The sequence below is a fragment of the Camelus dromedarius genome, chromosome 4 (genome assembly GCF_036321535.1).
Source record: "Camelus dromedarius isolate mCamDro1 chromosome 4, mCamDro1.pat, whole genome shotgun sequence".
Lineage (NCBI taxonomy): Eukaryota > Metazoa > Chordata > Mammalia > Artiodactyla > Camelidae > Camelus > Camelus dromedarius.
In genome coordinates, this window is record NC_087439.1 from 94,140,474 (window position 1) to 94,164,064 (window position 23,591).

The window sequence follows — 23,591 nt, forward strand, 5'->3', positions numbered from 1 at the left end:
ATATACTGTGAGTCAGTGACACTGGGTGGACACCCACCCCCAGGACCCCCATGTGGGTCGGCCCATTTAATCCTGGAGGTGACCCCAGGGGACAATGGCCTTCAAGGACGCTGACTCCCTGAGATCTCATGACGACTGGGCACAGGCTGAGGTGGTCAGTCCACCACCCCCGGGGAAGAGTTAGGGCCCCCAGGAGGTCTCTGTCTTGGCCTGGCCATGAGTTTCCCTGAGGACTGGGCCGCTGTTCTAGCACATACTTCCTTCAAAAGTGTCCTGTAGCCTGGAAGCTTACCCTGCTTCAAGGAAAGATGTCTACACTGGGAGATTTCAAGATGGAGCCTTTCAAAACCAGGCAGAGCATACTGGAACGTTTCAGGGAAAAAAAAAACAATTTTCAAGTCACCATTCCTGGGCACCTGTAAGCACGACCTTCCTTTCCATTGTTATAGATCATTTCACGTCCCCAGAGATAACTGACTGGCTTTGAGAAGGACGTCGCAGGACTTTGTGGCTCCTTGTGTCGTATTAGGGTAGTGGAAAACGCTGCCAGTTATCTGGTTTTCAGTTTGCCACTGGGGTGGGTGGGGGTACTTACGGGGTGCCCACGGCCACCAGGCACTGTGAGCAGTCAGGACACACCCTTGAAAGGATGGGACCTGGTTAGTGTTTCCTCCACGTGGAGGGTCAGACGGTGTCCGCCTCTGTCTTGGGAGATGAGGTCTGGTCCCGGGACCACAAGCGTTTGTAAGGTGCTCCTAGACTTGAGGAAGCCGACCTTCCCCTGCTTCTTGGAGAAGAAAGGAAAACACAGCCCAGGACAGAGGAGCGGGAAGGAGATGCTTGGGAGGCACCTGTCAGCCCCAGGATCACTGGTCCCTAAGTTTTCTCTCTCATTGCATTTCATGTTTATTGTTTGAACTTCAGGTTTATTTAAATTTGGTCACTAAAATTTTCACATCACTGAATACACTTTTCATTTATCTGTGAAAGTCGGAGCTTAACCTACAAAAAAAATTACATTTTTTTAAATTAAAAAAAAGTTCAAAATATATTGTTTTCTAGTATAAAATTTGTATCAGAGCTGATACTCTGACCATCAGAACACATGTGGGAGTTGCCACTTCTCTTAGAGAAGGCACATGGGATTGGGGTTTTTTTATTTTCATTTTCATTCACATCCTTTACCAAAGAGAAGGGCCCCTGGTGCCAGACTGTTTCACGGCACCACTTGTGCAGCTCTGGGAAGGCTCTGCTGTTGACCAAGGAGTCGGCGCGGGAGGCGGAGGATTTCTGAGCGGTGGGCGCCCAGAGGAGGAGCCCCATCTCCAGCGTCCAGCAGGGCTTCCTGGGGGGCCTCGGGGAGTTTCGTGTGAAGCAGGAAAGCCGCAGGGTCACCCTCCGAGCCTGTCTCTGGGTCGGCTCTGGTGTGAGCGGAGTTTGCCTTCTGTTGACGGAGGGGGCGCAGCGGGTGGACATTCCCCTGGGAGGAACGTCTGGTTTTACTCTGGAGACAGCGTGGCCTGGGTGGGAAGGGGATGGAGGGGCCCTTTCCAGGCGTGCTCTTCTTGGGCTGAGAAGGGTGTTAGTGGCGCCCTAGCAACGCGTTACAGCGGATTCGTGCAGCGGGCGTGGCTGGCGGTGGCCGGGGGGGGGGGGGGGGGCGGCCGGCCTCCGTCCAATGCTCGCGGGGCTGACCCGGTGCTTCTCACTCAGGTCCTTCTGCTCACCTGCCCTTCTCTTCTCCGCAGTTTGCCATGTGGGTGGACGCTGTTATATTCGTCTTCAGCCTGGAGGATGAAATAAGTTTCCAGACCGTGTACCACTACTACAGCCGGATGGCCAACTACCGGAACACGAGCGAGGTGCCTCTAGTGCTGGTGGGGACCCAGGGTGAGTGGTCTCCGCGGCAGGCCGTGCTGACAGGGCTTTAGCAGTTGAACAGGAAGGGAATTCTCGGTGTTGTCGGAGTGGAGGAGTTTGGAAACGGTTCAGAGAAGAAATCCTTTCCTGCTGAAGGCTCGCTTTTTACAGAGAGAATCCATTAAACTGAAATTATTACATTTCCTGATGTGAAATCACTTTGGGACTTCAAAACAAACCACCCCCACCCCGCCCCCGCCAAGTGCTTCAGGAAAAAATGAAATCTTTTCTGTATTAGGCTATCTTAATTCTCCCTGTTATAAAACAATGCATAAGCAGCCTATAAAGTTATTTACTTTAACTTTTGCACCTTTGAAATAATGCTGATTTCCAATACACTGCACAGTTTTGTTTTATTCGGCTCTGTTTCTTAATGTCTTAGGATTTGTATCTCGGCTTTGATCTAGCCGATCCCTCAGCACAGAATCTTACCGCAGGGGTAGTACATCTTGTGTTTTTTTTTCTAGGTCACAAATTTGGTCTCTTAGTAAAGTGACATCACTCACAGTGCCCTCGGTCTTGACCATAGACCCACTGATATACTGGTATCTGCTGTTGACTTAAATCAAAGGGTCATGCAGAATGTTTTTAAAACTCAGATGAAGGTTAACTGTAAAACCGCTTTGTCGGAGGTGTGGGTGACTTGAAAAGTAATCATGACAAGAAACCCTGGATTATCCCTTCCCGTTTTGGTTCAGGTCCTGTTTTTGCTGATACCTTTAGAATCAGTGCGTCGGGTCTGCCCTTGCATGCCCCGGTGTAAGGCTTTTTCAAAGACGATGTTAGCTGTGTCGAACAGGCGGGAATGGTTAGCTGTACGCATGGCACCGGGTCTGATGTACTAACCAAGAGCTCAGGCTGGGTAATTCGCTGTCATGGCAGTTGTCTGCGCAGGTAAGCTGGACGCGTGGAGCGGCTATGTGTGTTGGGAGAAAAAAGTGTGGAATAAACTAAAGACATCTGCTCAGTGTGCTCGATGTAAAATGGATTTTCATGGATGTTGCTTCATCCCACCTCCCCCGACCCCCGCCTTTTTTTTTTTTTAAGCATATATGTCATGGCCCGTGGTCTCAGAAAAGGAGCCAAGAGCAAGAGTTGGATTTAGACTAACAGCGGCTATGATTTTTTATGCCCAAGGCGCCCTCTAGTGGTCACCAGGAAACAAGGGTGCATCAGCCAAAAGTCCTTGGTCCTGTTTCAATGTGCAGAATTGGCGTATTTGAGTTGGCCTCCCAAAAATTCTTAATATATAACCATTTATAGTGGGCAGCTCGTCTAAAGAAGATCTTGCTTAAAACTGCCTTAAACAGAGGCAGTTATTTCCGGTAAGTGCCTCTCCCTGCCGGCCTGCCGGGGCCATTTCTGAGCAAAAGCAGAGTCTGCTTGGGCAGCTCCTTCCCAGCTGCCTGGCTTCAGGGGGTTTGTGTTCAGGACTCAGAGTGGCTTTTTGCTGCAGACTCACTGTGATAAAGACCAGGTAAGTTTTCAGTCCAGGCCGGGAAGCTGCTTTGATCAGTTTGTTATCTTTCTTACACGCCGATGTTTTTGGTGGTAGGGAGTGGCTGTCGGAGGCTCAGACAGACCCGGCATTACTATTTCTCACACTCACTGGTGAGACCCATTCATACTTAAGCAAACCACACCCTAAAGGAACAGGACAGGAATGTTCTCCGTTAGGGACAGTCCTCACCCGAGAGGTCCTCACGGTCATTAACCAGACCTCTAATCCCCAGAGCACCCTAGAACTAGCCCCCATGGCAAGAAGGTGGAGTAGGTGTGGGCTTCTGGAAGGTTCTACCCTGCGGTACTGTTAACTGCTTTCTGTGAAGCCTGTCTGTTCTGCTTCTGCCTGGGCTGTGTGGGACACCGGAACAGCAGCAAAAGGACCTCAGATTTCCCTCCCGGATGGTTGGGGTCGGTGACCTCGAGGTCAGAGGTTATGGGATGGAGAAGATGAAGAAGAATCACGTTCATTCCTCAAGGATGGGGGTGGGGCCCCTCCCAGAGGCAGGAGGGCCAGTTCTCCCCAGGTCCAGGCCAGGAGCCATGGGAGTGTTCGTAAGGGGACCAGGTGATGCTGTGATGTTCGTCAGACAGGTTCTTTCATAAAGACTTGCAGATCAGATTGATCTGAGGGAGAAGCACGAGCCTTAAAAAGATGCAAGATCGAAAGTAGGATGAAAAATGAGACTAGAACAGCGCTGACGTGTAGGGGCCGTTTGTGAGAAGTGAGGGTGTGTCTAGGAAGCTGAGTTGGGATAGACACGGAGCAGGCGTCCCACCAAGGAAGTGGGGGAGGTGTTGGGGGTCAGTCAGGTCAGGATAAATTTTGAGCTGGATTCATGCTCTGTGGCCTTTTTTTCCAGTTTACACCAAAGCATTGGAAAATTATAGGTTTCTAACATTTCTACTATTTTCTTAAAAGATATTTACACTTAAAAAAAAAAAACTTCTTCGGGGGGAGGGTATGACTCAGTGGTAGAGCGTGTGCTCAGCATGCACGAGGTCCTGGGTTCAGTCCCCCAGTACTTCCATTTAAAAATTTTTTTTAATAAATAAAATTTTTTTTAAAAAAAGAAAAAAATACTTCTTTTCCTTAAGTGTTGTGAAATCCAAGTCAGATTTACCAAGACAAGAAGACAGGACAAGGTGTTGTTTGAAGAAGTCCCTCTAACAGGGCCTTCCAGGGGATGTGCTGGGGTATCTGTTGAGGTGGCCCTGGTCACTGTCAGGGAAAGGATCCTGAATCAGAGTTGGCTTCCCTGTGAATAAATGACAGCTATCAGTCAAACCTATTCCAAGGGGCTGAAAATAGGGAAAAGAGAAAGAGGGGGAAAAAATCAATAAGTTATTCCCCCAAGATGTCACTTTTGCTTAATACTTCAAAAAGCTGAGTGCCTAACACACTTCCTGTGCAACAGCAGACACGTAAAAGGTTGTCACTATCTTGCCAGACGTATGCTGCTGTTCCCCGTGGGTGGGTTTTTGTTTAAAGAGCCGACGAGTGTTTCCTGTCTCTTTGGAGCCTTCGCACCCTGGGAAACAATTCTGAGTCAGGAACGGTCCCTGAAAAGTGTGTGTCATCCCTCAGTAGCACAGGGGCTGCAAACCTCTCGGCCCCTCCTCTGGTCCCATGCACTGGCACGCAGCTGCCTCCCAGTGAGCAGTGGTACCCAAGTGAGCGGGGAGGGGCGGGGGTCAGGGGCCCGCAGAGGCTGAGCTGGAAAAAAAAGTCTGCATTTCTTTTCCTGAGGTGACTAGTGACTGGTGCCCAATGTCTGCTTTGCCGCTCAGATGCCCCCTCTGTACCCAGCTCCTGTGAGAGTTGGGAAGTGTCCCCTGCTCTCCGGCTCAAGCATCTGTGCCCCGAGTGGTTCTGTTAGGACTGAACATGGCCCACACAGGAGTCTGCGGCCCTCCCCTGCCCACGTCACCTCCCACTCCTGCCCTTCCCTGTCAGGCTCCCTTAAACACCAGGCGCTCTGCCCCACCCGTGAGTGGCCGGCCCCGCACCTCCTGCAGGTGGGGCGTCCCTGACGGAGTGCACGCCTGCTGACCCCTCCCTGCCTGACCCGGCTCCCAGCCTCCTTCCTTCCTCGTTTCTGTCTTGTTTATTTTCTGCCTCCCTCCCCAGCTGGCCTAATGGCCCCTCATGAGAGTGCAGATCTTTGTCCGTTTTGTTCCCAGGCACCCCTGCCCCTAGAACAGGACCAGGCAGTCGATGGGCTCCGGTGGGTGGAAGGCGCACCAGAAGGGGTGGTGCCGGGGGACAGGGTGCGATTCCCCGGCGCCTTGTGCAGAGAAGGTCACTGCACGTAGTGAGCGGGCCTCTTCCCTTTTAAAGTACTCCCCTCTGGAGCCCCATTTAACTCTTAACGCTGTTTTCTTTTGGTCTTTCCGGACATTCTTTTGTTTTACTTTCAGAAGCAGGGGCCTCTGAAACAGCTGACTGTTCTGGTGTCTGGGATGATTATTTTGGGAAGTGAATTATGTTTTTAAAACTCCAGGTTCTTAAAAGAGTGACATCCCTGCCGAGCGAGGTGCGGGATTTGAGCTCCCTGGGGCGCTGACCTGGTGGGAAGTCCTTGGAGCTGCGCGTGGTCACCGTGTTGCCGCTTCTTGTCCATCTATTGCAGATGCCATAAGTTCCACGAACCCGCGGGTCATCGACGATGCCAGGGCGCGGAAGCTCTCCAGCGATCTGAAGAGGTGCACGTACTACGAGACGTGTGCCACGTACGGGCTGAACGTGGAGAGGGTCTTTCAGGACGGTAAATACTCCCGCTGTGAACGCAGCATCCTTTAACCATGCAGCGGCTCACGGGTCCACACGGATGACGGGAACCTGCCCACGGCCCACGGGAGGGGCGCCCGGCTCTGAGCTGTGTTCAGAAGGCCCACTGAACACCCACACCACAGCAGCCCCGTGTGTCCCGTCCTGTGACCTTTCTGGCCTGCAGGGTTCCGCAGACTGTTAATTTATGCCCACAATGCATCAGGTGCACATGCGGCATCTCCACTCACTGTAGACGTGCACTCTTAATGCAGCCGCATTAAAAAAAAGAAGGGCTTAAGTAGTTGTTAAGCTTTGAGGAGAGTGAACAGAAAGGAGAGAGAGTCAGGTTTGGCCAAATGTAACTACGTGTGGGGACTGGGGGCTGGGAGCGAGCCCCAGGGCTTGGGGACTGTTTCTCTGTTGTTGCCTCAGTGTTGACTCCTCACCTCCAGGACACCACACCGCAGGCGGGAAATTCTCCTGGAGGAGCAGACGGTTCCCCAAGGGAATAAATGTTCACATACAAAATTGTGATGCCAGGGAGAGGAGGAGGGGGCAGATGGAGAGAGGAGGGGTGGTGAGAAGGAGGGAGGGGGACCGTCAGGATGGGCTCTGGTCTGGTGGGGTCGGGAGGGTCTAGGGTAGGTTGTCATCAAAGACCAGGGAGACGGATACTTTCAGCAAAGCGTCCCGTTTCTGATGGGAGTCGTGGGAAGGGAATCCGAGGCCCCCTCCTCTTCTGGTTTAATCTCCTGTAGACCTAGCTTTGCACCCCTGGCTCTGCTGCCGGGGGTTGTTGGGGCTGAGCAGGGCAGCTGGCTTGGGCTCACCAGAGGCTGGCCCAGCTTTGCACCAGCCCTGGGGAGACTGGTTACTGTGAGTAAGACCAGTGAGGGTGGGACCGCTCCTGGCACTTCCCCCAGATCGGGAAATGCATGCTTTTCTTTCAAACATTCAAGTCAGTTTTCAGATGAAATGACAAGCATTCACACTCACCATTTTACTAAATAGCGAAGGTGGTGTCCATCTTTGCGTTTTCTTCCATTTCCCTTAACTAAGCTCCTCTTCTAAGCTGGCCGTCTCTTTCCCTCTGCCCTCCCCACGGACCGTTCTCAGCATACCTGCCCCACGTCGTCTCTCAGACCTCACGCTCCTTCCCGCCCCTCCCCCGGCCAGTTCCAGAGCATCTCGGGATCCCCTGCAACCAGCCCGATGTCCCGGGGGTTCTGCGCCCCAGCCCTCCTTCCCCTCACGGCGACGGGACCTCCTCGGGGCGGCACCCACTTAGGCTGGGGGCAGAGCACACTGAGAACCAGCGCAGGTCCTTGAATGTTAGTGAGCCCGGGGGCCCTCCTGGGAGGTGTGCTCTAACGGGGCAAGGTGGCCGTTTGCCACTGAACAGCTGAAACCCCTGTGAGGGGTCAGGTGAAGTGTTACAGATGAAAGGTCCCCGGCCTGGGGCCCACGGGCCACGTCCAGCCAGTAGCCAACGAGACCTGGTGGCCCCCCACGCCCGAGACGGTCGCTCTGGGGCCTCGCACAGACAGCCTGCCGACCCTGCCATGGGGGATGGGAATGAGCCGCAGGCGTGAGCTTCTCCATGGTGATTGCTTTCCTGGCAATTGATCGAGGTTTGCCAACATGAACTTCCCACAAATAAGTGAACTCACCTTACATATCATATAGTAACTCATACTCGGGGAGGACAAGCTATGGTGCTTCCCTGCCCGGCGTCCAGACTGTCCAGGCAGTGGCCTGGTGCCCATGTGCTGGGGGCACCGTGCTGTCGTCCTCAGGCTGGATGCTGGTAAGGGCGGCCAGAGGAAGGACCTTCCCAAAGGTCATGGGTTAAAACACCGAAGTGTTTCCCTGCTGTGATAGCTCAGTGATTCCACCGCCAGGCACCTTAAACTCACACTGCGAGTTCTCACAGGCTTAGGAGATTTCCGGTGCGCTTTATTACTGTTTTAGAAATAATCCACCCCGTTCAGTGTTTGGACTTTGCAGAGTCTGGAGAGGGAGTGACGTCCACGACGCTACAGCTTCTCTTGTGATTTTTGTTCTTAAAGTATTTTTATTTACACGCAGATAAGTTTTTAAAATAAAATTGGGACGGGTCTGCATGTTTTATATGGTAATTAGATGGTATACATACTTTTATTTGTTGATCATAAGCTCTTCGGTTGTTAGTGGTGAGAGTAGTCAGCCGAGGTGGGAGTTGCTGAGTACTCAGAAATCCTCAGCAATAACCATCCACTTTAATCCGCAAGGGAAGAGAAGAAACCTGGAAGGTTTACAGCGAAACAGATCAAGGCTCGGAAAATTCATGTAACTGGATCAAAGTCACTCACCTGGATTGAACCCCAGTCCTGGGAGCCTAGACCCTTGACCACTTTGTCACTAAAACAAAGCATCTGGGTCCTGTCCACCTGTCCATCAGGGGGACGTGGGGGCACATCTTCAGAGCGCAGGCTCTCTGCCCACTCACGGACTCGGCGTACCTGGATTTCTTTTTTGACCTTCTGGCTTCCTTTGTGCCCTAGGGCTTGCTTTTATTTGTGTACTTTTTATATCTTTGCGTTGTAGAAGGAAAAAATAAAGAAAAAGCAGGTCACTGCAGTGTAACCTTTAGCTTGCCTATAAAAGCATCCACCAGGCCCACCGTGTTGCCCCAGCTCCGCCCTCACCTGCCCCTGCAGGGAAAACTCCTGGTCAGCTGCCTGCCCGGCTTGACTTTGTAAGAGACCAGGGGCTTCAGTCCTTGCTTCTTGAACTTGTGCTTTCCTAGTGTCCTAAACCAGAAGACAGTGTGAAGTTAACGGAGAAATGGGATGTCTGTTTACTTTCTCTTATTGGTGTAGTTGTCGAATGGCTCCTGGAAAGTCATTCAGGAGGGAGGTTCTCCTTTCTGCCTTTGCCTGCCTCCCTGCCTCTTCCTTCCTTCCTTCCTTCCTTCCTTCCTTCCTTCCTTCCTTCCTTCCTTCCTTCCTTCCTTCCTCCCTTGTTTGAGCACCAGCTTTCCATCTGCTGTGCCTCTGGTTAGAGGTAGAGATATAACTGGAAGCAGAGGCAGGGGCCCCAGCCTTGGTGAAGAAGTGAAAGTCCAGGTGGGGGGATAAACTTGTAACAGTCACCCAGAAATACAGGCGGCTTCATGTCTGGAGGATGGAGAGAGGCGGGTGATGGACTAGGGTGCGCCCCGTCGCGGTGGCCTGGGATCACTCTCCGCGTCACAGTTTGTGTGATTTGTGGAGCAGAACCATCTGACCCCCACAGAGGCTTCCCGTAAATACGATTCACCTTTTGAGATTTAGTACACGTCCAGTTCAGACGGAATCTGGGTGGCTGAATCTGACGTGGGGCCTGGTTACCCATCTGTGGGTCTGGGTTCCCAGAAGAGCCCTGCACAGGATGCAGAGGCCCCCGTGGGCCAGACACATGCAGTCAGGCCGCCCGGCCTACCCGGCCCCTCCCTGTGTCCCTCAGTCTCTTCAGCTCTGTTTGCCTCCAGCCTGGTCCTGGATGGTGACTGCAGGCTGTCTTTTCAGTGTTATGATGGTGGTTTCTGTGTTTGGCATTAGATAATTTTTGAAAGTCCTGGCCATCGGTTCAGAGTAGGGCCTGGATATGTGAAGAAATTTTTTTTTTTAAAGTGTCTTCCTCTGTCTACAAAGGAACCGGGTCTGAGTGGCAGAAGCCCCTGCGGTGAGCCTGTCCTCCGGGGCGGTTCAGTCCAGCCTCCAGCAGGTGGAGGAGGGTGGTGGGGGTGGGGCTTTTCCACCTAGATGTCCGGTGATAACCTAAAACACTTAGAGCTTAACAGCAGAAGTAAATGCTACCCTCAGGAGACCACACCGGGCTTAAAGGGAGTAAGAGGCCGTCTGTGTGGTGGAAGTGCCCCTTGGAGGGTGACGTGCGCCACCTTGCAGGGAGGGAAGTGCGCTCTGTCCCGGCGTCTTCGTGATGGAGCCGCCGCGGTTTTACCTTCCTGTGGTTGGGTTTTGGAAACTGTGGACTTCAGTTGCTCTTTGAACACTTTTCGGTTTGTCACCTCACATCCGGTGTCTGTGTGTGTCACTCGTTTTGCCGCCAGAGACGGTGTGTCATGGACGAGGGGGAGCAGAGTGACTTGTGTCCCGGGTAGCTGGCCTCTTCAGCCCGAGGGTGGGGGGAGTCAGGTGTTTGTCTGTCTGTCATCTTACAGAAGAGAGCTGATAGACTCCCTGAGTTTGGGGGTTTATTTTATAATTAATGGTGGTGTCGGACTTGTATGTGATATTTCAGAGATCTTTGATACCTAAAGACAAGTGGTTCGCCTTTATTCAGAATGGGGAGTAGAGCTGGGTGATGGTACAGAAAAGCTGCTTCAGTTTCCCTTCTCTGAGCTACTTTATGCCCCTTTTCTCTCCCTTTCTCCCGCCCCCTCTCTCTTCTAGAATGAGGTGATGTAGGTTTATGTGGATTGTAAGCAGTATTGTTTTGTAAGTGGGCTGTTCTCTAATGCCTCCCAACGTCAGTTGGATGCAGAATTTAGTATTCTTGCACATACGTTCTCAAATTGCAGTCCTTTGTAAGATCCTCATTCAAGACAGCCTGTTACACGTGTTAAGGCATACTCCACTCTAAAGGTAAAATTTCTCAAGCTTCTATTCATAGCATGGTTGGAAAACCTATGTGCAAAATTTTGCTCTGACATGATTGTTAGACCAAGTCCATATCCATACAAACCAAGAAGTAGATAAACTGTCGGTTACCATCCATCTGCTTAACCCCCCCCCACCCCCGACTGCCGTTTTTTGTCACTGTGGTCTGTCAGGGATAGTTTAGTAATCTCACGCGGGAGACCTTTTGTTCTAGACTAGATCTGCCTTATTCGCATGAGAGGAAATGAATCGGTTTCGGGTACGCGCGGGTGGGGAGGCTGGGGTAGCGTCTGAAGGGCAGTGCCTGCCTCCTGCTGGCGCTGCTTTGACCTGACACTTGCAGGGCTTCCCCTCACCGTCCTGGCGGGTTATTTATCCAACGTGGTCCCTGTACTAGCGAGATCCACGGCAGCCTTTCAACACCATCACCCCGCTCTTTATTTATTTAAAAATTTGGGGGGGGCGGGGGAGGTAATTAGGTTTATTTATTTTTTTAATGGCGGTGCTGGGGATTGAACCCAGGACCTCGAGCATGCTAAGCATGTGCTCTACCACTGAGCTAGGCCCTCCCCCAACCCCCAGCTCTTTATTAGACTTGCGCTGCAGTTAACATACTGGGAGGCGCTTCCGTGGAAGCTGTTCCACGTGGTTTTCACGCCCGCCCGGGGTTGGCCCTCCGGGCCCGGCTCCCTGCTCCCCCGTGCTGAGGCCTGAGGTTGAGTGACCCATTGGAGGCTGGGCGGCCCAGCAGGGAGCCTCGGTTGGCTTTCCATCCTTTGCCTCCAAAGGCTGAAACCCATTTCACAGGAGCCGTCTGCAGCCGCTTGGCTCTCATTACACGAGTGTCCGGAGCACGAGTAGCTGGCCTGATGGGCCCAGGTGGTGCCACCTAACGGCACGCGTTCGGGCGGCACTGCGCCCACGCAGCCCGCTGGGGCCCCCCGAGTGCAGCCTCGTCTCAGGCCGTTTTGTTTTGCTGACACCACAGTCTTCTGTCGTGCCGTTGAAGGACGTGTGGGCCTGTCCCGTTCTCCCTGGAGCCAGCTCCGTTCTCGCCTGGCGGGGGGCCACTGCATTATTTGTGCTGTCGCTGCTGTCTCCCCCTTTCTTCTTTATGTCGGAGGTCAGATTGGGGCCAACTTGTTTATATATATAAAGTTTTTCCTCCAAAGGAGCTTTCAAAAATAAGATTTTCCATGTTCAAAAACAAGCCACCTGTGGACGCACATGGGGCGTTTAATATGTGTTGAAAAGGTGAACTAATGAGTCACTAAGTGTTCATATATATTTTTTTTAATCATCTGTAATAATGACTAACATTTGTCTTGCAGTTTAAGGGCTCATGGTGTAAGATAGTCTGCTTAGGCCTGACTTGCAGCCGGGAACCACATCCTCTGAGGCCTTCGCTTCCTAAGCTCGCGTGGTACAGCGGGGGTCAGGCCAGCGTGTCCTTCCCCGCCTGAGTTTTCACTGCATCTGTGCCCGTCCCTGCCACCGCGCACACACGCCCTCTGCACCCGGCACACGCTCACTCCCTCTCTGCATTGGGAAGTTTTCCCAGCGGGGCTTCCTGGGACAGAGGGGTGGTTGGGGTGTGTTACAGTCGGGCACAAAAGGTCCAGCTGTGCAAATTACACTTAAAAACAGACATTTGGGGGGAGGGTCTAGCTCAGTGGTGGAGTGTTTGCCTAGCATGCATGAGGTTCTGGGCTCAATCCCCAGGACCTCCATTAAAAAAATTAATAAAACCTAATTATCCCCCCAAATATACAATTCCGTATGTCAGTTTTATCTCAATAAACTGTAAGGAAAAAGCATGAAAAAATAAAGTAAAAAATAAAGACGTTTAATATTTTAAAGCTTTCTGAGAACAGGGATGACATGAGAAAATTCCCTACCTAAGGCCTGAGTGATGCTAAAACGGGAGAAAAAAGACAAAGAAAAGTCATCACGTTCCTCTAGAGGGAACTGGTCGAGCCTCAGTAGGCGGTCTCGACCCTGGTGTGGCGGCTGCCCGGCTGTCATTAACCGCAGGTGTCATTGGCTGTCACTGCCTGGTAGCTTTGAACGTGGTCTGGTCCCATGGAAATCAGAATCTGCAAGTTGTCTCCAGAAGGGCCACATCCACCCATGGTTGATAATCTCGCACCAAATTGAAAAGATCCCTATCCAGTGTTAACACTAAGTCGACTTCTGATCGAGCCTGTGGGTGGAGGATGTGTATATACGTATAACGAGGAAGGATGTGGAGGTCTGGGTGGGTCTTTCTGTTTGTGCTGTAGCCCTTGTTTATGTCTGAATGGGAAAGTAAATGACTGACAGTGACGATTGTTATAAAACATGACATGGTCAGTAGCCCTTATATGTGCATTTTCAAATTCAGTTAATTTCTTAATCAAAGCAGCTTTCTTTGGTTAAGGGTTAGTTAATTAATTAATTAATTAATTAATTAATTAATTAATTAATTTTAACAAGGTTAAATCACATTGAAATGATACCAAAACAAAAATGTCAGCATTTGGTGTAGTAAGCCATATTTTTTCAGAGGCTAAAAGAAGAAAAACAAAAAAAATTTTTGAGTTACTATTTTTAGGAAAAATAATCAACATCAAAAATTCTTAAGGGTGGGATGTTTTAAACACACGTGTGACAGATGAGCCCAGCCGCTGGCACGTGATCTGTGACCAGCTTCTCCAAACACAGTCAACACGCAGGGACGACCAGGCTGCACCAGACTAACTCAGGGCTAAAAGGCGATGAGCCTTGAGTAGTCCCGGTGTCCTAAAACAGGATGATTAACTTGTCACCAGAGTGAATCAGCTTGTTTCTTGTCTGGCGTCTTTTTATCTAGATGTTGCCATTTTTAAGAATTTATCTTCCATCCACATTTAGCAGACCCAGAGGCCAACTTTTAAACAGGGATTATCGCCTTAGAATATCCATTGATTTGCTTAAATTCATTTGCCCAAAATGACAAGTTTTTGGGTAGGGGGGCATATCTCAGTCTTCAGTGTGGTTCCTGCTCCCACGGACTGCGGCTCCTGGCCTTAACAGTCTGGAAGCAGGTGTGAAACTTCACCATTCTTGTAAACCAGTTTCTGTACGGGGGTAGAAGAAACCGTTACAGGAAAGGTGTTTAGACTTTTTTAGAAATTATCGCAGACATCATCTTAACATCTTTATTAACATTGATGGTATTATAAATAGAGAGAGACAATAACTATCTTTCACGGTGCCGTGGAATGTCGTGTTATAGAGGCTTTGATCTTTTCTGGCAGTTCCTTACCCCAAGTCCGGAGTTTTTCCTGCTGTGTTTCTCTCACTGGGAACGCTGAGTGGGCCCCGTTGCTCATGGAAGTGCACAGAAATGCCTGGATTAACTCTCACGCTACCAACACGAGATCATTAAACACACTATTAGTAAACGTGCTCTGTTTTGATTTTCATGTTAAGACCCCCTCTCTTGCTCATAGAATTAATTTTATCAATGCCATAGAAAATGGCTCTTTTAATACTTCTCTGCACTGTGGCATCGTCGCTGAGTTCTGCCCCAGGGTTCCTCTTAATGACTTTAGCCAGCTTGAATTAGCTTGATGTATCATTAATGCATACAAATGGCTTTTATTTTTGTTCATAATCTGTTCATAATGCCACGGCGTTCTGCTCTTTCTAATGTTTTTAAGATGATTAAATGGTGATGTGCTTTTTGACCTATTTAACCCTCCACAGAGTCTCTGATCAGAAGAACAGGAAAATATTACTTAGCTGGGGTAGTCAGAAGTCATGGGAGATAGCTGACGTTTTCAAGGTATTGTGAAATCTTCTATTTACTTTATACCATCTTTTCCCTTCTAGAATATGACCATTGCCAGATTTTGAGGAACTGTCCTTCATGGAGGAACTGCCCACTAGCCTTTAGGTTGGCATCAGATAGGTTCAGTTCATGAAAGACAGAAGGAAACCTCAAAGGAGGCTGACATCTTAGCTGTGACATGCTTTGCAAGGGTAGCCTTTCCCCGTGAACATGTTTTTACCTGCTCCTTCTCGGGGGAGCCTGGCCACACACTGGTTCCAAGAGTGAGTAGGGGGGTCAGGCTCAGAGCAGATGGTGGGAACCCCAACCCCCGAAGACTGGGCTCTGGAGTCTGGGGTTAGTCTGAGTCAGAGCTGCTGGAAGTTTTGTGAAGAGGAGAGATGCACTGATGGCATCCGTGGTCTTCCCTGGTTTAGGGAACAGGAAACCGAAAAGCGGATTGTACGTTTGTCTATAAGAGAAGTGGACTGAAAACTTCAGCGAGAAAGTTGGATTTCTTGAGACTTGCCAAAGAAAAGAGAGAGACGGTTTTTAAATGATACAAAAGCATGGAAATAAATACCACCGGTCAGACCGCCACCCCGTGGTGTCATTGAGGCCTCGGGGCGGCGTGTCTGCCTGGCTGCCCGTGTATTTGAAAAAAATGGCTCATCGGGCATTGTAACATTTTACAGCCTGCTCTTTTGCAGAAATACATTGTCTACAAAATAATTTCTCATTTTTGCACTGCATTCCGTTGAGTATAATAACTTTTTGCCCCAATCCACTGTGAGACATTTCATAGTTGTGTCCCTCCCATTTATTGATTTCTTCTAGAATTAATGCTTTAGCAGATGCCACTTTACCTAAAGCTTCATCTCCGTCCTTCATCATTTCTTTAGGATGCACCCCCGGACGAGAGCCTGCTGGGCAGTGACTCGGACAGCTTCAGAGCTTTTGGTCTTTGTCCGACAGCCTTGGCCTTCCCGCGAGTCTGTATCAACTCAGGTTTCCTCCAGAACGTGTCCTTCCTCTGCACCCTGGCTACCTGGGGTGTTCTCATTTTAAAAGCTCTTACCATTTATAGACAGAAAATAATCATAACTTCTTGGGTTTTTTTCCAAATATTACTTTCGATAGGTCTGTCCCTTAGTATAAAAATAACCTCATTTCCTGTAATCAGTTAATTTTTTAAGAGCTAATCGTAGGTCTCTTGACTGGGATGACACGTGGGGAGCCAGAGGTCCTCACTCCTCCTGCCAACGCACCCTCGCTGGTGTATCAGGCGGGGTCTCTGAGCATCCTAGCCCTACCCCCAAGCCCCCGCCCTGAGGGCAGACAGCCCAGAGCCTGGTCCCCAGTGCCATGTGGAGCTGTGACTTCGGCCGAGAGCTGCATGTCACAAGCGCAGTGTCTCCTTGAGTTTTCTCACCAGGGCGCCACCTGCGTCACTGTGGAGACACCAGGAGTGCAGTGCCTTCTAAGGGAAGCAGAGGGAAGACCGGGTTCCTTGAGTTTGGACCCGCCCCCCATTTCCAGGCACCGAAACTGGGCTGCAAAGAAGGGTGGGCCCCGGGAGCTGCAGCTCCCGCACAGCCGCCCTGGGGAGATGACCCCTGGAGTCAGGCCTGGACCTTCATCCAGGACCGTATTTCCCAGATGCTTATAGCGTGTTCCTTTGGGGGAACACAACAATCTTATCAGGTATCTGAAATGTCAAAATTTGGGAACCCACCCAAGGCGCTGCTGTGTACAGTGAAGAATTAAAACGTAAGCCTGTGCTCTTTCCTGTCGTGTCGGGAGCACCGGTGTCAGCGTTGGGAGCGTCGACAATGCTGCCTGATTTTCTGATTCGGGGGCCCCCACCCTCACCCCCGCCCCCCACCGCGTTGTCACCTGCCCTTCCGTGGGCGCACGTGGGGCCTGCAAGCCTGTGCTTAAACGTAGGATTCATAAGCAGCCGTCCGGTCTAGAAGAAAAAAGAGCCTAAGGAGTGTTCACTGCGGGGTCGTCTGTGCAGCCGCCGTCACCGCCGCGCGCGCACGCGCCCCGCGTGGAGGCGCAGCGGCTCCTCCCCGTGTGCGTGGCTGTGCCTGCAGGGGGCGCGGTCACCCGTGTCCGGCCAGCTGCGCCCCAGGTGCAGCCTTAGATTTGGACTGTGAACTTTGGAATTTCAGGGAACTCCGTCGTATTTAACTTTGTGTGTAAACTGAAAAAATACTGAGCGACCATGCAGTCATCTGGATGCTAGGGAACACTCCCACCCCTGCGCCGACAAATCCATTTCAGTAGTAAATGAATTTCTGCGTCTAAATTCATTCTTGCCTGACCTGCAGGCTTGTAGAATTTCACATCGGATTCTGCAGTGACCAGAGACCCCGTGAGGCTCGCTTCACAGCAGGCAGGGCCAGAGGGGCCCGTCCTGTCAGAGAGCTTGCTTAGTAACAAAGCAGAAGCTAGAAATTAGGTCTGTGTCTCTTGGCTGCACAGTTCTACCTTTGTTCTGAAGATGTTATACGTAAAAGCCATTGATTTCCTCTTTAACCTGGTAGCGAACGATAATGCTCCTTTAAGCTATAATTATTTTTAATGTCAGCCTTTTCACCACTAAGGATTCTTGGGTTAAGTGCAGCGCTAAATCAGCATATAAATCATTTCTGAGAAGCTCTCTAATAAAAATGCATTTCACACAGACTGTTTTCTTTATGCGATAGAATGTGGGCAATAAGCTAGATCTGTGACAGGGTTTCCGAGATTCAGTAGAAAATATGGCAAAAGGAAAGTATTTGCTTTGAAGTACTCAATTTTGTAATTTCATAAAATGCCACTAGGGGGCATCGAAAGAGCGTGAGGATTTTTCTTGCACTTGTGGTCACTGTGGACAATACAGACACAATAAAACTAACACACTGGTTTAAGAGACCATTCAGACCTGTCATAGGACACACTCCATAAAGTGTGTGAGGTTACTGGATCAGCAGTGCACGAACGCAGAAGTAAAGAAGTTTCCTTCATGGGAATGGGGGGGTAGGAATTTAAAAAGATGAGATGATTTATTCTGTGGTTAAAAAGACCCAAATCCCTTCTTCCTTTTTGCCTTGCATGTAGAGAAGAATCAAGGAAAATTCGGTGAGGAGATGCTTGTTTTTTTATAGTGTGATAAGTGGGCTTGTTTAGTCCGCCGTTCTCTCCCAACAGAACCCACCGGGAGTTCTGCTGGTTCTGCTGGCCTGAGGGACAGCCCAGCCCAAGCGTTCCCACTTAAGGGTCTGCTCCCGGGATCCCCAGGCAGGGGAGCACAGGCCTCTCCCCGGCACCTGGGTGGCTGAGCGGGGTGGCCGTGCGGGGTGGCTGAGCGGGGTGGCCCAGCGGGGTTGCGGTGGAGCCATCGGCCTCTGTTCAGCTGTGGCCTCTCCCTGTCTGGGGCGGCCGCGGGCCCTTGTGCCACCTGGTAGTTAGAGATGAGACCGACTGGTGTCCTGGACAGACAGAAGGGAGCTGCTCAGCTTGGGGACAGGATGCAGCCGGCCGTTTTGTAGAGGTGAGCACAGCACAGGTGAGAGCGGCCAGGTGATGCGTAGTTTACAACCGCCTGCGGTGTTGGGGCCCGTCCGGAGAACTAGCAGCCGTCGCCGCCCTTGAGAGGGCAGCAGCGGGCTGGGGCGCGGAGGAGGGAAGAGTCTGTGCACGTTATTCACCCACCGTGGTCCAGTCTTCTAGTTCCTCGAGGTCTTTTTCCCTGAACTTTTCCCCCTGAGCTTGAGGGCTTCCCCCTGTTACTCTCCATTTATTCACGTTTCACTTTCAGCCTGTATTTCCTCCCACTGCAGGATTTCCGTGAGACAGTGTAGCATCTCAGATCTGGAAATTTCCAGTTTCTTTGTTTGGAAACCTGGACGAATGACACATTCAGTCCCTCCAGTGAGAAACGTATCAAGTCACAAGCTGTTCTCTATAGATTGTCTTTTATCGGGTTCCTTACAAATGGAGTGTTTAGAATTTGTATGGAAAAAAACATAATCTGGAGAGTTCTACGGTTTTCAGTCCTCGAAAGGGTAGAAACGTGGCAGAATATTGTGAACAAGAGAAGTGGAGTCAGATCCCCTGCTGGGAGGGCAGCATGCACACGCTCCCTCTTAGGGCCAGAGAGTGTTTACCGGCCCCTGAAAACGAAAGCGTCCGAGGGAGGGCGCGCAGGGGAGGGCGCGCCGGGGGAGCAGTGGCCCAGCTGCCGATAGTTCAGTTGAATTCAGCACACGCTGAGCGCATTAAGGCATTTGCCAGGCACTGAGGTCGGTCTGTGGGCCCCGCAGAAGTGAGCCTGGCCCTGTAGTGAGGCGGGGGGTGCACACACGCTCAGGGGCTGCCGGACAGTTGACAGTGTCCAGGGAGCATTTGTGTTCTGAGTGGGGGCTTGGGGGGCCAGCCAGGCTCCAGCTCGGCCAGAGCAGCCGGCTCCATCTTCCTTGTTGGTGGTGCCCGACGAAGTTCTGGAAGAAGAAAGGCCCACAGCTGGTCTGAGGGTCAGTGATCTCTTACACGTATCCGAGATTATGGAATAGCCAAGCAGGACATTCATATCTTGGTGAATCAAGTATCGCAGAATAAATGTGGCTGAAGATGCCCATAAAATCGGATTCGAAACTGAGCAGAGGCTCTTTTCCTGGATCCCCTGCCATCCTGGGTGTCTCCCCGCTCCTGGCCCTTCCTCAGTTGTGCAAGGGTGATGGTGATGAGGCCCCTCCCTCCTTTGTTTCCTGTCGTTCACCCCAAATGGTCCCTAGGGAAATGCAGTGAGTCGTGAGGTTACACTGTTGTGTGCTACAGGAGCAGTTAGGAGGCCCTTGAAGTTAGATAATTGACAAAGGAACTCCTTCAGTACAATAATTAACTTGATTGCTATAAATACGATGGCTCAGATAAGGGAGGGGAGCTGGGAAGAGCTGATCGAATGAGTCCAGCTCAGGTCCACGTGCTCCCACTCACCTGGCCAGGTAACCCTGGGGAAGGCGTTGCTTGTTCTGTGGCTTCGCCGACGCTCAGGATGCACGAAGCCCGGGCTGCCTGAGTGAGTCCTGCCCTGGGACGGGGAGGATGTGACCCTCGGCTGCTAAAATGTCATCCTCTCCCAGGGGTTGGGCTTGTCAAAGTCACATTCACGTCCCCGTCTGTGATGTTACACGTTTCATGTATTGGCTGTTTACGTCTATTTAAGCATTCATGTGCCTCATTAGAATAACACCTGTTTGTAAAAATACAGAAAACGATAAAGTCAATTGAAATCACCTGTGATCCCACCGCCTGGTGATAAACATTGAGTCTAGTCAGTTTTCAATACTTTTAAAACAAAATTGGGGCTTTAACCTATGTCCTTAATAACCTGCTGTAGAAAGACCTGGTAATGGGGAGGTGGGTGTAGCTCAGTGGTAGAGCACATGCTTAGCATGCGTGAGGTCCTGGGTTCAATCCTTGGACCTCTAAAAGTGAACAGGCCTCATTACTTCCCCCACGAAAATAAAAAGATACCTGGGAATCGTTTCTGTGCTGTTTAATATCCCCTGTGACTTTGTGACGTCACAGCACTGCTTTCCATGCTGGCCTTGGGTTCACCGGCCCCAGAGACAGAAGGCTGGTCTCCAGACTCACCTTCACTAGACCCTTTCCCTAAAACTTCAGGTGCTTGTTGCATGCCAGTAGTGCCCCTGCTGCTCACAGCACCCTCGGTTCTGACCGTTTAGGTTGGGTGCGGTCCGCTGTGACGTCTGGGCCTGCCTGGGAGAGGTGCTTGCACGTGGAGGAGCTCCGGGTGGGCTGGCCGCGTCTCCCGCTGCACCTGCGCCCGGGACCTGAGGCTGCGGGGGGCACCTCCTGCAGCTCTGATCACCAGTGCACGGTGGTTACAAGTTGGCCTCCGGGTGGGTGGGCTGGAGGAAGAGAGTCTGTCTCTGTGTGTAGATTTCTCTTGGGAAATAAAGGAATTGATACCATTAAATACACACGTTAGACAAAAATCACGAAGGGCCAGGTAGGCTTTTTGTAGACCTCCTTTTTTTCTGGCCAGTTACCCAAACTAAGCCACATTATATAAAGACCCATTCCTAAATCTCATCACTTTTCCCAAATATAAACCCTTCTAAAATAAAAAAAATTAATAAAAGCTTAAATTGAGGGACAGGTCTGAGAACAATCTGTCATTCCAGAATTTTATTTAAACTAATTAGAAAAGCTGGTGGATGTGAGGCAAAAAGGGTGCCTTTGGTGGGTTCCCCCTGTCAGGGCCAGGGAAAACTAGTCTCGAAGTGACAGATTCCAGAGCTGAGGAATCTCAGAGCCGTGGCCTGAGATGGGATGGTGGGCAGAAGAATGCCCCCCCCAGAGATAGGCACGTCCTGTTCCCTAGAACCTGTGAATATACCTTACGAGGCAAAGAGTGTTGCGGGTGTGATGTTAAAGTGCCTTCCAGTGAGGATCGTGGAGGATCTGGTTGGACCCTGGAAGCAGTTCCTTTTGTCCTTGTAATGGCGGGGGGTGGGGGGCACATTCAAGCCCACACACAGGGGAGGCGATGTGAAGGTGGCACAGAGACACTGAAGGTCTGAGTGACGCAGCCACAAGCTGAGGAACGCCAGCAGCCACCAGAGACTGACGAAGCAAGAAACAGCCTCTCCCTGAGCCTCTGGAGAGCGCACGGCCCTGGGCTGAAATCCAGGTGGTACAGGTTTGGGACTCGGTCCCCAGAACTGAGAGAATGCTTGTTGATTCCAAGCCGCCCGTTTTGTGGGGATTCATTAGAGCGGCCCCGGGAAGCTCCTGCAGATGGAAAGGGGCCGGGGGAACGCGGGAACTGCTCTCAGCTGTGCCTGCCGGCAGGTGCAGGTGCAGGAGCCCAGGCTGCCCGGAGCGCAGGCTCCCGCTGCGCACGTGCAAGCCTGGGAGCAGAGGCACCGCCAGGACCCTGGACCCGACACGCGCCTGCCGTCGGAATGACGTCGGGCTTGGAGGAAGTGTGACAAGGGCAGGAGGGGCTTCAGGTCGGATTGAGGGCAAAAAGGCAGCTGTCTGATCTGTGCAGTGGATTACCACGTGATCACTGATGACCGAAGGCGCTGAGGGCTCCAGTCTGCTGTCTTGTCTTCCCTGGGGACTGACCCCAGCATCTAGGGGCTCCCGCAAGCTCGGGCCAGGGCGGGGTGATCAGACTGCTTGGCTGCTTTCCAGCAGTTCTGGACCCCGCAGTCCGGGTTACTCACACCTCGTGCGATCAAGGAGGCTCCTTCTCCTGGTTCCTGCTCCCTGCTCCTTACCCGCCATCCTCCCGTCTCTCACCAACTTGCCAGTGATCTCCTGTCTGAAATCCAGTGGCCACTTCAGTGCCCAGCCTGCCCTCACCTGTCAGCCTTTCCTTCTGTGACGCCTGCCACCCTCCTCCTCTGTGGGTTTCTCCTCCGCCCACCCTTTCAGTGATGGGATTTATTGAGACGCCGCCTTCGGCCACCACATCTCTCTCCAGTCATTACTATCCAGATCCATGTCATTGATTCAATCAGTGTATTTTATGCACAAGAAACTGCCTTAGTTGCTTCTGCCAGGCAGCAGTGAGAAACGGTGCTGAGACCCACCCTTGGCATCAGTCTACGTTGACCCCCCTCAGAGCCCACTGAGTGCTGTGCGTGTAGGTGGGCGCCCTTCCTACACGATGTTGGACTCTTAACCGCAGGTCCACATGGCACTGACCAGCCACGGCGGACACTGGCCAAAAAGTATGCATCCAGCCTTACCAGCCCCCTGGCAGCTGGTATCTGCCCCAACTAACCTTTTCAGAACAGGAAAAAAACATGCTTTAAATTGTGCAGCTGACTTGGGAAGGCTTGTAGACCATTAGAAGAGTCATCGAGCATGAGGCTAGGGTTCAGCACTGTTCCCACTTCAGCTCTGTTACATCTTGTATTTCAGCCTTTAGCCTTTCTGCCGTTTGAGAGTAAGTGTGATGGGAATTGAAGCAGACTTGCCTAAGATTTCCAAAACCAGCCCTAGCGCTCTGGTGGAATCACCGAACTGCTCTCTTTAGAAGATGGTTGAAGTCAGTGGAGCCTTTCAGAGCCCGTGTGTTCCTTACAACTTGGCTAAGACGAGGCAGCTGAGCCGTAACTAATGATGTGACACCCCGAGAAACTCGTTTCTCCTGACAAACTTCCTGCTGGATCCCGTGAAGATGGCTGTTACCAACTGCTGTAAACTCAGTAGATACCAAATGGTGAGCTCAGGTGTTACCGAGTCTATCACCTGGAAACCATCGCTGTGGGGTGGCCTGTGGGTGAACGCAGGGCTCCATTATCATCTTCCTGCCCCTCACGTCCTCCACTTACCCAGCTGTAAAGTGGGCACACCTCATTATTACTTCCTTCCAGGTGCCCCAGTTACCCGAAATGTGTCTGGCTTGCCTGAGGACTTTGAGAGACAGTATCTACCCGTCGTAAAAGTAGCGGAAGGCTTTAGAAGCTGGCCTCCCAAAGGTGGGTGAGGCGGTGCGCTGGGTCTTTTGTAACCACCTTTTCCCCTCTGTGTTCCGGACACAGTTTAACTCATTATAAATTCTAATTCTTTTAAATAATAACACAGACTCATTCTTTAAAAATGGTTCTTGAGGACCTGGTAAGTGAGTTGAAGGAGTCAGGTCTCTCCCGAAGAGGGTGAGATGCTCGGGGTGGAGGGTCTCTCTGGGTGACCACAGTGTGTCTACTCATTAGCTGAGTCCCCTGGTTGCTTTTCTTGCCCTTGCACCTAAAAACTGAAGTCCTTGAAAATATTACCAAAATTCATTGGAGAGATTTTTTTTTTTCCTGATTGAAGATGAGTATCTCTTGATCTCATCTGCTGCTCCATTCAGCCGATCTTTTTTCTAGGATCCTTAGCAAAAACAAACAGCATCAATAGATAACACGTAGTCATGACTCGAATA

At 51.2% G+C, this 23,591-nt stretch overlaps 1 protein-coding gene across 9 annotated transcripts in view; it reads left to right on the forward strand.

The window, feature by feature from the left end:
- The window catches only part of AGAP1 (ArfGAP with GTPase domain, ankyrin repeat and PH domain 1), a 520,758-nt gene that overhangs the window by 210,473 nt on the left and 286,694 nt on the right, over nucleotides 1–23,591 (forward strand). For all 9 annotated transcript variants that reach the window (XM_031452456.2, XM_064485288.1, XM_064485289.1 and 6 more), the window contains exons 5-6: nucleotides 1,749–1,890; nucleotides 6,057–6,191. In XM_031452456.2, the coding sequence (XP_031308316.2) occupies nucleotides 1,749–1,890; nucleotides 6,057–6,191 (277 nt within the window). The remainder of the gene's footprint in view (nucleotides 1–1,748; nucleotides 1,891–6,056; nucleotides 6,192–23,591) is intronic.